Source organism: Acanthaster planci, linkage group LG10 (genome assembly GCF_054643075.1).
Source record: "Acanthaster planci isolate LZ-2023a linkage group LG10, COTS_SCS, whole genome shotgun sequence".
Lineage (NCBI taxonomy): Eukaryota > Metazoa > Echinodermata > Asteroidea > Valvatida > Acanthasteridae > Acanthaster > Acanthaster planci.
Window position 1 is genome coordinate 14859515 of NC_141786.1, and position 14286 is coordinate 14873800.

Below are 14286 nucleotides of genomic sequence, written 5' to 3' on the forward strand. Positions count from 1 at the left end.
ATATAAAACACAATTTGACAGCACAATCAATTTTAATTTTTTTTAAATTCACACGGTTAATGACCAATGTGTCGCATCTCGGTTGTCATGTTTCACGCACACATTCAAAATACTCCCTCTGTAAACAGGTGGACGAAACCACGTATTGTATGACGTCTACACAAAAATGCTGAGAGTGAGCCGTGACAGCGGATGTTGCTTCGAGCTCTGTCTTTGCTTTGAAATAAAAGGCGCGCTAACGAGAGACGTAGCCTTATGTGGGATATTTTGACTGCGGCCAGTCAGCAAGGTGGCCCTGGCTCGCCAGCCATAATCAATAACACGCGTGATGTATAGCCCACCACCTGCACCACGAGCCCACAGTGCAGAGTAGCCCACGGACAGCTACATCATTTACATGTAAGTTGCCCCATTCATTAATTCACTCTATGCAACTGCAAGTGAAACAGCCTTACACGTTCTTATAAGTTCTAAGGCTTCGAAAAGGCAAGGTTCTTAACTTGTTAATTTAATTGTTAGTTTACTCTTAATTTTCTTAAATGCAGGGGTGCAGAATTAACATGTGCATCGGGTGTCGGTCACTTCGCCCCATTTCCACTTCGCACCATGTTCACTTATCACCTGATAATTGTTCACTCTGTTCTTTAAATAAACAGAAGCATGGGCTTAGATACAAGTTACAACAAGTAAAAACATCGACATTTGCGTACCCAAATAGGCCTATTGCTTCCGATTTCCCAACCGACCCAAATTTTTCTGTGAGACCCTATTTTATTGGCAATTTAGAAAAAACAAATTTAATAAATGTAAGAAAGACAAATAGGCCTAGCCTGACATGAATAAGGGGCTTAATTGTCGAACCAAGATGCAGAGCAAGCGCGGTCATTGGTGGGCTCACTGCATGCGCAGTCTGATAAACATGAACGGCATGAACGGAGCTGCAGTCAACAGGTGGAAGCAAAAATTGGTGAGCAAAAATCCCAGACCAACCAGATCCCGACTGCACTAGGCCTTTAACCCTCCTATGCTGAAGTCACTCTTTGGGTCACGTGGTAAACACCTCAAAGAAGCACAGCTGTGCCGTGTTGTGCACTGCACCAACAGTCCCTCACAGGAATATCAGATTGCACTTTTGTGCTGCCCAACAACTGTGCTTCACTGTTTCATGTGCATAATTGTGCAGTAAACCAAATGAAGTGAAGAGGACTGCACAAAAGACCCTGGGTCATTTTGTGCTGGCAACTAACTGTGTACTCACTGAACCTGTGCATGTTGGTATTCCATATAGAAAACACATGCAAGAGAGTGACTGTGGGCACTTGTGCATATTTGTGCTGTAAAACCAAAGGAAGGTTAACCCTAACCTTCCCTAACCACACAGAATTAAACAGTAGTAAAGTGTTTAATTCTGTGGGGATACGTCTGGTAGACCCATAACAGCTGGCTTTTGCATTGGGTTTGGCATACCTCAGAAAAACAAAGTCCAACAGCCTCTGTGCACAAAGTCCTATGGGTGTTTATGAGTGAATTTGGAAGGTTAGGGCCAGCAACCCTTGGGGGGTTAGGGTTAAAGGTATAAATCTATCGTAAGAAGTGCACACCTATCTTAAGTATTTGGAACATATTTTACAGTTGGTGACATTCATGTGTAACCCAATAAATGTTTGCTTTCACCCAGCTGATTCCCTGATCTGCTGAGCTGTGATAGAGAGCGGCATGTCGTCTGTGCGCTACTTGGACCGCAAACTTCTGCGGAATATCCTCCACCACACAGAGACGCACAACCGTCTGCAAGAAGAGGAGGAGATGTGGCGAAGCCGCGCCAAGGAGGCGTTTGGCTGGAAACACGACCCCTTCAACCCGGGAGGCAGGAGAGGCCGCGGCAGATGGAATCGAAACAGAAGGTCTGATAAGCAGGGCCTTTCAGGCCTTGTCAAGAATGGGCTTTAAGATGCTAAGGCTAGGTCTTACTTCCATCGCGTCTCTGCAAAGACTAACATGGACGTGCAGACCTAGCTGTAGACAACAGGTTCAGATGCAGCCTAAGTTACAGAAAGTGTTGTCATGTGACCTTGGTGACTGGCTCCACAACAATGGATATTTTGGGACATTTTTTCAAAATGACGTACATACACATTTGAATTGGTTGCATTACATGTATAAGCTTTATTTTGGTGTACATGTAGATCTGAACCCCGTGGCATTTTTCAATCTGGAGGTTTACTGATTTTTGCATTTACCCCACATTAACAGAAGTGCTGTCAGAGATAAAGCCCTTTAAACACAGGAAGTGAAAAAAAGAAATCAGCCAATCAGAAAGTTTCTTGAATGTCCATAGCAACAGTTAGGTTTCTCATATGAATTGTGAAAGTATTGATATAATAGAAGCCAATAATTAAAAATCACCCTTTTCACACAAAAGCCCTTAGCATGAAATAGCACAGGGTCCCTTTATACCCTTTTTTGCAGAGTTGGTCACATATCAGAGCTGTATGTAGAGAGAGTATCGTCGGCCACATTTTGGAAACAAAATGGCTGGTCGTGCGCAGCAGAGCGTGCAGCTATTGTATGCCAATTGTCCATGTGCACTGATGCCTACACCTGCCAGTTGGTTTCCAAGGACGGTCACACATGTCACAACTTTCTCTGTACATGGCCTTATGTCACGACCCTTCTGTAATTGACCTTACTGGTACATGTACATGTGTATACAGGAAAGCCACTTGGAATAGTGTTCTCCCAGGGTATCTAATATTCACGAGCGTCTCTTAATTTAAATAGGGTGGCTCACTTTTCAATTTTTTTTCTGTACATGTGTAACCTAACCATTCTGAATCCAACAAGCACATGCATGATGTCAATGGTCCCTAGCATTCCCTCGGGGATAGGGTTAATTACACATTTTAACTTATTAACCCTAACCGCCTAGCATATTGTTTGGCTTACACTACACATTACTACAAAATACTAATTAATAGTCTGAGCCTGAAGGACCTAGCGCTACAGATTACTATTTCTGGCTAGGTTACGTCCATTGGTATTTGTACAGAGAACGAGAGAATAAAGCCATGCATTCATAGTGCCACAGCACTGTATGGTACATTGTCTTATCTATTGTGTTTTATGGCTTCACAGAACAATAAAATCATGTCCTCTTACAAGCGACAGGGCTGAGTACTACATTTTACTACAAGTACAGTGTAGTAATTTGTAGTATTATGTAGGGTTAGGGTTAATCAGCGTGTCTTGACATTAATTCATAATGAAGCTTTATTTCACTGGCTTTGTTTTACTCTCAGACTCCTGAACTAAAAAAAGATAATTTCACTTTAGATTCAGTATTACCGACTCACAAATTAAGTCTGTCGAACAGGAAAAAGAAAAAATTGGAGGAAATTCTAAACTGACTCTTTAGTTTCAAACAAACAGAGTTTACTGTAAACAGGGTTTAAATTTCATTTGAAAAGTCACTTGACCATAAAGTCACTCCACGGCATTAGTGTTGAAGATGACCAGCAAAATTCCCATATTTGCCAGTCTCTTAAAATGTTCAGGATGAATTGGAAAAGGATGTCCGTTTCCATGCTAAAGATGTTCATTAGTTGGTAACTTTCTGAGCGGAATCGGTCAGTGTTAGTCAGCATGATGATACCAAAAGCACTAGACCACCAGACGTGTGAGGTCGTGGGCTACCCACGACTGACATCTAACTCAGTGGATAAGTAAATCCCAGCTCTTTAGTGAACGTGCTGGTTGATCATTTTCAAATAACCTTGTGACAAAAGTCTCTGTGAAAATGGGTTGTGGCTTGCATTTTGATAAATCAAAACATGGGTGGATGGTTAATTTCAATCTAGGCTTTTCGTTTCTTAACCTTTAATTTATGTTGGGGTCTAATCATGAAATCTTACTCTAAGTTTCAGTCCTCCAAAATCCTCTTGGTGAGTTTGGAGGATATGAGTCGTCAGGATGAAGTGACAAGTGTGACTCATTGCAAAGTGCATTAGGTCAAGGTCCAGGGGTAGACCTTGTGTTGTAAATGCGCTTTCATGCCTACGATTAAGGCAGTGGTCCCCTCTCCAAGGAACAGGTGCAAGAAATAATGAAAGTTATCTGCTCCGAGCGTAACAAAAGAGGGCATGTTCTTTTTGGTACTCTTCCCATAAGTGCACACTTAGAATGGAGATCAAAGGCACGTTTGACGTGGAACATGCTGAGTACGTGTAACAAATTTATTCCCTAACCCTCCTGCTGTGACTGTCAAAAACAGTCAAAAATTCCTTCTGAGAAATATGGAAGGGCTGCGTAGCACCATGATCAGAATATAAGATTAAATCAGTGCTCTGATTCAGTGGCAATCATATATTTCAGAGCACTGATATAATCTTATATTCTTGTCAAACGTTTCTTCCACTTGATTTGCCCCAGTACACATACACACATGGGAAATTTGACTTGTTTTGACGGATACGACAACTGTCAAGAATGTGTCTTTGCATAGGAGGGTTAATCTATGGTCTTTGCGTACACGCAGAATGCGTACAAGAACCCGCTTAGAAAACTTACAACCATTTCTCTTTCTTTTACTGCTTGGGGGAGCACTTCAACTCGGGGCAGACTGGATGATGGAGCAGTGCTCATTATTTCTAGGGAAGAAGTTGGAGGATTTTCCAAGGGTCTGAGGATTCATCCTAGTTAGAATGGTCAGGTGTCCAAGCCCCTTAGGCCTTTTTATTAGCCACCATCCTTAATCCTTAAAAATCTTCTGGTTGTCTGTGCAAGAAAATTGCATTCAGCCTCAATCCTCCAAAATCTTCCAAAACTGCCTGGAAGATTTTTGAGGATTCAGGAGGGTTAGAGTTAATCCTTTTTGAGGATTTGGGACCATTGGAGTTAAGTATACTCGCAATTCAAAATGCTCTAAAAGTTAACCCCTCCACACCAGGATTCTTTTGACCGAGACTGCTGGGCTGTGGTATGCCCTGAATGGAGAGCTTGGTCTAGCAGCAGGCCCCATTGAACCAGCAGCTGCATGGTGAATAGACTGTATGTGTGGTATGCACTAATCACACAAGCTCCTCAAAAAGTTGAGGTCTGGGGCCTGCAGACAACAAAAACATGTCACCCTCACTGTTGGATCATAGAGTAGCCCCATCCCAAAGTCCAAACCACAATGCAGGGTTTGCTAACCAGACTATTCGCTGGCACATGTACATGTACCTCTGCAAATTTCACCTTGCAGTTGATACAAGTAAACTCCAGTGGGAGCAGTAAACTGGCACCACTATACAATTAGCTGTCAGAGGGTGGCAATTTTTGTCGACGTTCAACGTTGGTTTCTTCACATGAGTTCCTAAACACAAATGTCTGCTGACCTTTGCCTCTGGTGCAGTGAGTCCCTTGGGTATCAAAACATCATGCCACACATCACGGCAGTCAATAATTGATCATTGTTCATCTCACTCATGTACAGACGTGTATGAGTAATGAATGGCAACTGTTGTTTTGTTTCAGGGTAGACAGACTTCACCAAATGAACCCAGACTCGCAAGGCGTAAGTGACCACAGAAACTGGGACGGCCAACGCAACAGGGATATCTATCGAGCCGAACTAGGCAACCAGGAAAGGTGCTGTGATTTTATTTAAATTTCAGTCAGACTTTTGACAGTGTTGTCGTCTAAGGCTAGGGAAGCCAGGGGTGTCCTTTTGCAACCACAACCCAGGGTTCCTGCGGCCTGGAAAAGTCATGGAAATTTGTTTTCGTTTTCCAGGCCTGGAAAAGTCATGGAATTTTGTAAAATGACTAAAGTTATGGAAAAGTCATGGAATTTTGTAAAATGACTAAAGTTATGGAAAAGTCATGGAATTTTTCAAACGTTGTGGGTGATTTCTATTATGAGAAATAGGTGCATAAAATGCGTGATTTTATTCGCAACTTTAAAAATCTGAAAAGTCTAAGAAATTGCATTAGTGGGTCATGGATTTTCATAATTTGGTCATGGAAAAGGCATGCAAAAGTCATGGAATTTAATTGTCCTTTAGGTGTTGGAACCTTGACGACCAGAAACATGCTTGTGACATCAGGCGATAACCATGAACCTGTTTAGCCAGGCACAAAAATCCCAGAATCAAAGAGGCCTTTTCACACTGCAGCCTCTCAATCCGCGCTGAACTCAACCAACGGGAGAACACATGATTGCCCCGGGTTGACAATGTGATTTGTCAACCCTGCATGCAACCTGCCGTTGATTTTACACTCGCTTTTCATGCAAAACCCAAGCTTATTGGGATGAGTTCAACCTGGAGATGGGCACAGATGATTTTCACCCCAGGTTGAAATCTCAATCCTGGTCCAGAGCAGGGTTGAGTTCAACCGGGGTTGAAGTCAGTCTCGGGGGAGAGGCAGGGTTGATGCGGGGTGGAACATTTTCAAGTGTAAATGGTCTGCCTAATCCCAACTGTCGACCCAATGCGTGTTTGGAAAGGGTCAACAGATTCCGCGCGTTGTGATTGGTCAATGTGTTGCAAACGCTTGGGGGTGCACTATTGTGAATCGCCCGTATTGAAGAGAATCACATCACAGCACGTCAGTGTCCTCAGTTGATCAGGAAAACACTGGCACCTTTGAAACGTTTGGAAAGGTGTATTTCAGTGTGCCTAACTAAAAAGGGACGGTGATAAGTCTTCATGTTTTTAAGAGGGGTATAAAGTTGGAAAAAAAGTGCGTCTGAGAAAAATTTATGGCATGGTTGGTCTTCCTTTAAAGGTTTCATGCCATAAATGTTCTTACATGGACGTTACTTATTTATAGATATTTTTAACCCTAACCCTCCCAAATCCTTTTCTGCATAGTGGAGGAATTTGAAGGATTGAGGGTGTATGTCAAAAGTGCATCGCTGATTTCGAAGGATGCCATACGTGCTGGTTAATCAAGAGTCCCATTCGCACGGCCTCAACATAATGACAGGAATTGCTGGAGGATTTTGAAGGACTCTGGCAGTTAGGCACACCTCCAAAGAACATTTTCAAGAAATTTCGGAGGATTTGGGCTGAATGCAATTTTTTCCTGCTGAAAATCAAAGGATTTTGGAGGATTCAGGAGGGTTCCTAGTTAAAGCGCCTAGAGGGGGTTAGGGTTAATGAATGAATATGATTGAACATCCTATTACCCGTTAGAATCCTCCAATTTCCTTTTGATTTGTCACTGTCGGGGTTTAGCGAGTCTTATTTGTTTTTGTCGTCGTCAGATAAATGACTCTTTGCACCAACGAAATTCCAGCGTGAAATTCATGAATAATTGTACGTCTCTTTGCTGTGCCGTTTTCAAGGTGGGGTCATACGGGTTTTATGGAGCTGTACCCGGAAGAGTTCATCAAGAAAGACTCGATGGATGAGATGAGCAGTGATGACGACAAGGAGACACGCAAGAAGAAGAAGATCAAACACAAGAGGTGTGTCAACATCCCTTCACTTGGCTTGCCCAAACCCACAGAGCTGCAATGCAATACACCGTATTCATAGGGAAGCCATTTTTAAAGATTTTGTTCCCAGACTCTCTAATATTCATTGTGATCTGTTTAATGGAGTGGCGCCAGACTATTTTGGGTTCGCCACCTCACTTTCCTTTTTTTAAGTGTTGCTCAAAACATTTTAATTCTTGGTCAGCGTATTTCATAATGATGTTGGAAATTGCCATGGACAGATTATTTTGAGCTCTCTCCCATGTGAGCAGCTGTTGCCTGCTGTGGTGGTCAAAAGTCGGGTACCGGTATGCAACATTGTGAAACTTTGTGTAAAGTTCATTGCTGTTCATAGACCACTTTTGTATCACTCCCGAAAACGGTTTTTATTGCCAATTTCCATATTGTTACAGACGTGCAGTGCTGTACATGAAGAAGTGCTTGTATCTTGGGAGAGTGGGGAATCTAGCATTGGTTGTCGCTTATCGTCCGGCCAAATTTTTGAAAGTTCTTAACCCCTTCAAGCCGGGATTCTTTTGACCGTGACTGCTGGGCTGTGGTATGCCCTGAATGGAGGGCTTTGTCCAGCAGCAGGCCTCATTGAACCAGCAGCTGCATGGGGAATAGACTGTATGTGAGGTATGCACTAATCCTCACACAAAGCCGCGGCTGCGGACGTGGACGGCTCCTGATGTGAAGGGGTTAAAGGCTTGAAATGTTCTTTCAATTGAGCTGCGCCATAAAAAAGCAAAAATACTCTCCTTCACGACTCTTCTTTGGCCGAGTTTCTTGGCTCAGTGACCACTAACAGAACTAGCTCAGAGATTTTTGCTCCCGCTCGTGTCGTTTTCATCCGCTTAAAAATGTTCCTCAGAGCATCACCAAGGCAAATCGGTTCCTGGTAATTATTATTTTGATACTACAACTTTTTGTCCATCCAGAGTCCCAACATGAAGTTGACTATAAAGTTGCCTCTGTATGGAGGAGCACCTGCTTTAGCTGTAACAGTCAATAGAGTCAAACATTGCTTCTACCATACTTCTATGGTCGGCCCACATGCTGTCAGTTATGCATGTTGTCGAGAGCTAGGTCTAGGTCTTCGCTACATCAGAAATACGTGGAGACAACAGACCTACCCTTATCTTTGGAAGCCTGTTCAGACATGGCCCTATCTGTGACTTCTTGACACCCACAGTCCTTGCACGCATGCGTAAGGGGCACTCGGTTACTAAGCATTTTGCGCATGTGTGAGTAAGAGTGCTAGACGAACATGTATCCATACGTACATGTACTACTGGATCGTTAACGAATCGTGACAGAAAGCGTGGAGTTTTGCAAAATTTCCTGCAAAATACATTGTTTGCGAGCATGTTTAGTAATTTCAACGCAGCATTTATGGAATTCGGGATACAAGGCACTTGTCAACAACATTTGAGCTGTCTTCGCCAGGTAAAAATGTGAGAAAAAACTGTTAAAAAAAAAAATTTTGCATAGTAGGAGGACTTTTATATCCTGGAAGTCAGTCGCAATGCAGTGTAGATGTCGTCCAACCTGGGCTACATGTGCTCTGTGACTTCATGACTCGGGCACTCCCGTATACCGGTAATTACTCAAAATCCAGACAACTTTTTAAAATTTAGTCTCCGATGTTGACGAGTGAAAATTTATGGTAATCCAAGAAAATAACTGCACCACACGAGCGCAGTTCACTATGGTGAGCTCTTGTTCGCAGTACCCGCTGCTACATCTGACTCAAACCAGCCAGCAGACATCAGCAAGCGTGTTGACTGATCACAATGCGCGAAATCTGTTGACCCTTTCCAAACGTGCATTGGGTCGACAGATTTTGCATACTGTGATTGGTCAACGCGTTGCAAATTCCTGGAGGCGTTCTATTGTGAATCACCCGTAGTGCCTTATACCTGTAGTGTGTTACTTTAGAAAACATTTTTTTGTACTTTAACATTGAGAGATCAAAAGCTGCTTTCATGGTGGTGTGTAATTTGGTCCTTTTTATTCTGTGGTAAACTTTAGGAAGCACGATGCCCAACATGATATGGTTTTGAACAAGCGCATAAAAGGTGGAGAGAGTTGGAGCTCGTCTGAATCCAACACTTCCCCTGCTTCCTCTCAGGAGCGAGAAGCAGAATCCTCATCAGCCAGAAGAGGGACACACCATTCCCGACGACAAAGCCCTCCCCCGAGCAGACAGTTCCAGCACCGTGGGGAGCCCAGAAGGGTGCCCTCATCAGGCAGTTCTAAAATCGGGAACCATCACCAAGCGACAGGTCGCACAAACCACACGAGGGCTCCCTCCGGTAGCCCCGAAAAGTCCAGTTCTGGGCACAGGGAGAGAAACAAGGTGGACAGGCGAGAGAAAAGGGCAACTGAGGAAGGAGAACGTGACAGGAGAAACAAGAATGTCAGTGGCCACCGGCACAAAGACGGAACAGATGCACATAATGAGAGTTCGAATTCGTTAAAGAGAAAACACGGTGCTGATCACCAGCGGCACAGGAAAAGAACAGAGGGTTACGAAACAGTAGCGGGGGAAAAGGAAGAACACCGCGCCAGTGGGAAAAGGCTGGACAAGAAGGAAAGGACGCAGGTGGCAGAAGAGACGGGTGAAGATTGGAAGTCGGACAGGAAAGACCGTGACGGCAGTCGCCAACATCACCACCACAAGTCTTCAAGAAAGGACAAGAAACCACCCGACAGAGACAAGGACGACAGACACAAGAAGCGCAAATGACGCCCCTTCCTCCGCTGAACGAACCACTTTTGGTTGTTCCTTCCATGTTTGAAAGCCTGATGTGGATCGCTGTGAAACTGTGAAGTCAAACACGTGCCACTATTTTTGACTACCTCCAGTGAAACATCAGTTACACCGCTAAGACTCGTGGGCGTCGCCTGGAATTTTTTCTGAGGGGGGGAGCTTTCATGAGCACAAACTGATAACCATGAACCACATCACGCTGTAGGCATTTATGAATGTTGATGATGGTACGACGGGATATTTTTCATTTTTTTCTGTTTTCAAAATTCTTTAACAATTCATATCTTCATTTACTGGACACTTACACCCACACAAAGGACTGTCTGGTTTCTACTCTAATCTGACAGACAACATCTATTGAGTATTTCAGCAAGGCCTGCTGCCTTGTAAAAAGAGCCCTGATTGTGCGGTGTTTGGTAATTTTCCTTTGTTCCCAAAACTAGCACAGTGCACTGCTGACTTCTTTTCAATAGGGGCCAGATTAGCATGCAGCGCAATTGTGTGGCTCATCGGTGCAGTGGTGGAGCACTTTTGTCCCGGGTGGTAATCTTTGCACTGAATGCCCCAAACAGTGGTATACTGTTTCAAAAAAATGCTTGATTTTCTCCGCTATTGACAGTGAAAATTTTTTGGGTAATTCCCAGCAGTCTGGTCTTTTGTTAAGAGTACGGTGTTTTCTTACAAGGCCCTGTTCCCTTTGACCAATTTCGGGCACCCTGGCTGTGCATATAAAGAATACATGCCTGAAACCGGGCTCCCCAGCAGCAAGTGGTTAATAGTGCAAGGGGTCAGTTTCAAGCAAATTGGTGATTTTCGTCTCCTTTCATCGTTTTTCCTTTCTTTCGCTTTTTCTTCATTTTAACCTCTGTTATGTTTCTGAAATTTCCCCTGGGGATAGGTGTGAGTATCCCCCATGACACCAACGCTAAGACTGTCAAGTCTACGGATGTGCATTTCCAGTTTTTTCTCAACACTGGCTTTATAACCATTCCCCAGCCAGTATTCGATAAACTCACGAAACTGTGATTACTAACATGAGTAAGGTAAACCGTAAAGCATTAATAGTGTGCCTTCAAATACTTTTGTTCATTTGCAACAGAGAAGTGCAAGGTTGATTGCTTTTTTCAGAAGGGTGTTTTCAAATGAGCGAAAGAGGTTTACAGGAAATGAAAGCGTAGCAAAAAGGACATGGTTACCTGTCATTGTGTGTAAGGAATATGTATCCCTTCAACCCTAACAGTCCCAAATCCTCCAATTTCAATACGATTTTTACATACACCGTAGGGGGTTAGGGTTAATACAGGAGTTTCACAATAGCACGCCTGTAGGAGTTGGCAAAGCGTTGGCCAATTAAAATGTGCAAAATTTGGCGACCCTTTCCAAATGAGCATTGTGTGCATATTGTGAAATGTCCGTATCCTTGCACGGTCGCAGTCAAGTTGGTTAAGTTTGCTGGCTTGACTGATAGTCACAAATAGTTCCTGGTGATTTGAGTATGCCCCAAGGACCATGAACATGGGAGAGAATTTGAAAAGCAGCGCTCACCAAAAAAAAGTTCCCATGCTATTGGAACTTTGTTTTCTTCGTAAATGGTTCTTACATGCACATTATTTTTATTATAAATAGACGAAACAGGCCAAGAGAGAAAAGCATAAAAGCCATCCAGTAACCCACACAAAAGTAAAGTAAAATTCCCAGTAGCTCTGTCTTTTGTTCTGAGTACAGTCTTTTGTTACTAGGCCCAGCTCCTTTGTCAGATTTCGGGCACCCCGACTATCCATACAAAGCCAAGGTCTCTGGTACCGGGAACTCCAACACCGAGTGGCTAATGAACAAAAATGTATGAAATCCTTTATTACTTTCCAGCCGTGAGTCAAGCAAAATCAAGGAGTAGTGTGTGCTTTCTTAATCAAAATTTATCCTCGAGTAAGAAGTGGCGGGAAACTTTTTTCCCCATCAATTTTTGACTGCAGAGGGGAATAAGATCTGTGATTCCATCTCAATTCCACGTACAGCCTGTGCATTGGCTCTCTTGGTTCATGATGACAATATATTACCGTTGTAAAAACTTGGCTTCAAGGACTCGGGCTTGTATTTGTTGAGGGTGTATTGTGTCCCACGCATTTAGTCAACTCTCTTGACATGTACAATGAAACTACCAGGGATAATGAAAAGGTCTGGGAAAACAGACCAAATACTCAAGGAAAGAAGGGACTTTGGACTCCTATGCTATGACGTTTTGTGTGTGTTGTTATTGCAAGAGTGCTATTTGTGTTAAGTGGACCCCAAAAAAAGAAAGAAGGTGTTAATTGTAATACCCTGGCCATAAAGGCAGTGGGTTCTACTGCTTACTGCTTGAAGAGAGACTACATGTACCAGGCATACTACTTTTCCTTGGATCGGGTGATTTCCTCATTTTTCACTCCACACTCACACCATTGAAAAGATTGTAATGATTAGAATTTCCTGGTTTTTGGGGGTCAAAAGTCCAAGTTTCATGCCTGATGCATACATGTGTGTATCTACGCTGTGCAGGAAGTGGAGATCTTGTATTTTACATACATGTAGCAACAACTTCCTGTTGGCAGGGACTTGGCATTCAAGGTCAAGCACATTGTTCAACAACTAATCAATTGTGACCCCTCACAAGAAAATGACAGTAAAGTGACATTCTGCTCTCTCTTATTTTGAAGGTTCAAAATCCAATTGAAGTGGAGGTCAATTTTTGGGTTTTGTATTATTTGGAAAGAATAACCTGTCTTATATTTAGTTCCAAATATTTTGCAGGATCATATAGTTGAAAGTTTCATTTTCACAGCAGCTTTGACAATAGTGTTATTCGTGCCTGGACTGAAGTGTTGAAACGATGCCAGGAACAGAGATGCAAAGCTGCCAAATTAATGCCACATTGTCACCTTATACTTTCACCCTAAGTGTGCCATGTACATGTCGTTGGAAAGCTCTCTTTCTGCTGAACTCAAAATACCAATATCTAAATTTTTGAAAATTCCGACTTTCAGCTCATTTTGTGGTGACAGGTCACATATTGCTCTTCTGGTAGCAATGGCTACAAACAATGGCTACATGCATTGCACTATGGTTTATCCACTGCAAAAGACAGGACAAGGGATCCACTCATTTTCTGGCAAAATGTAAGAGCAGTGGGAGATATAACTATATTGCATGTGCCCATGCAATATAGTTATATCTCCTACTGCTATAACTATAGTGCATGTGCCCATGCAATACAGTTATATCTCCTACTGCTCTTACATTTTGCCATTGGCACAGTTACACTCTTGCAGCATACCAGTATGTGTATGAGTACATGGTCCGTGACGTTTTGAATTGGCCCTCTGTGCTGTACGTTAATGGCCCCGCTGTACTTTAAGTGCACCTCGAATCGAAACATGTTTTCTCTGATTTTATCTTTTTAAATAAATATGGAAGTGTTCAAATCACAGTATCGAATATCGGGTCATCGGAGTCGATATTTTTGTACCTTATTTTAAAGGCCGCGGTAAGTTAACTTAAAAGATTTTTTTATCGAGTACTGTTAATCGAGTACGAGTACTTTGATGCTCGAGTACAATTTTTGGATGTCGAGTCCCGAGTATTTTGTAGCCCAAGTACAAGAACTGTAGTTTGAGTATGAGTACTTGGACGTCCAAATATGAATACTCTGAATACGGTACTCGAGTAGTACTTGAGTACAAGTAAGTACTACAGCGCTGCTGTATTGGGTTTTTATATGCCGTCTGACGGAAGGAAAATTGAATACAACCGCCACTCCCCCCCTCCCCAATCCACCTTTGTACTCAGTAGTGTAAAATTCACAAAGGTAATCAACCCACACAGTTGCATCTCAAGCAAAAGCCCTACCATACAGGCACCTGCCGCTTTCCAGTGATGGTTAAACTGTCTGTCCACTCCAAAGACAATAGTCGAAACTTGTTAATAAGAGCACTCTTAATACAAAATTCTGCTTATAACAAGGACATTTTTAGGTTCCAATCTTTTGTTTTTCATTCTTTTCATTCTTGATAGTA

The 14286-nt window shown here is 42.8% G+C and overlaps 1 protein-coding gene across 3 annotated transcripts; it reads left to right on the forward strand.

Moving 5' to 3' along the window:
- Positions 1-200: 200 nt before the first annotated feature.
- Positions 201-13708, forward strand: LOC110983022 (uncharacterized). Of its 3 annotated transcripts, none has more exons than XM_022241880.2 (5): positions 201-486; positions 1679-1904; positions 5515-5628; positions 7330-7452; positions 9496-13708. In XM_022241880.2, exons 2-5 carry the CDS (start codon positions 1717-1719, stop codon positions 10211-10213), a joined length of 1143 nt encoding a protein of 380 aa, XP_022097572.2. In that variant the 5' UTR covers positions 201-486; positions 1679-1716; the 3' UTR covers positions 10214-13708. The 3 variants fall into 3 exon arrangements, with proteins under 3 accessions (XP_022097572.2, XP_022097571.2, XP_086997966.1); XM_022241879.2 differs by having other exon boundaries at positions 202-399; XM_087141840.1 differs by lacking the exon at positions 201-486 and adding an exon at positions 548-967.
- The last annotated feature ends 578 nt before the right edge of the window (positions 13709-14286 follow it).

Bases quoted from the DNA above. Each gene is read 5' to 3' on its own strand.
- LOC110983022 (XM_022241880.2), top strand. From the start codon at position 1,717: ATGTCGTCTGTGCGCTACTTGGACCGCAAACTTCTGCGGAATATCCTC. The intron at 1,905-5,514 runs GTCTGATAAGCA...GTTTTGTTTCAG, and splicing joins AGATGGAATCGAAACAGAAG to GGTAGACAGACTTCACCAAA. The intron at 7,453-9,495 runs GTGTGTCAACAT...GGTAAACTTTAG, and splicing joins AAGAAGATCAAACACAAGAG to GAAGCACGATGCCCAACATG.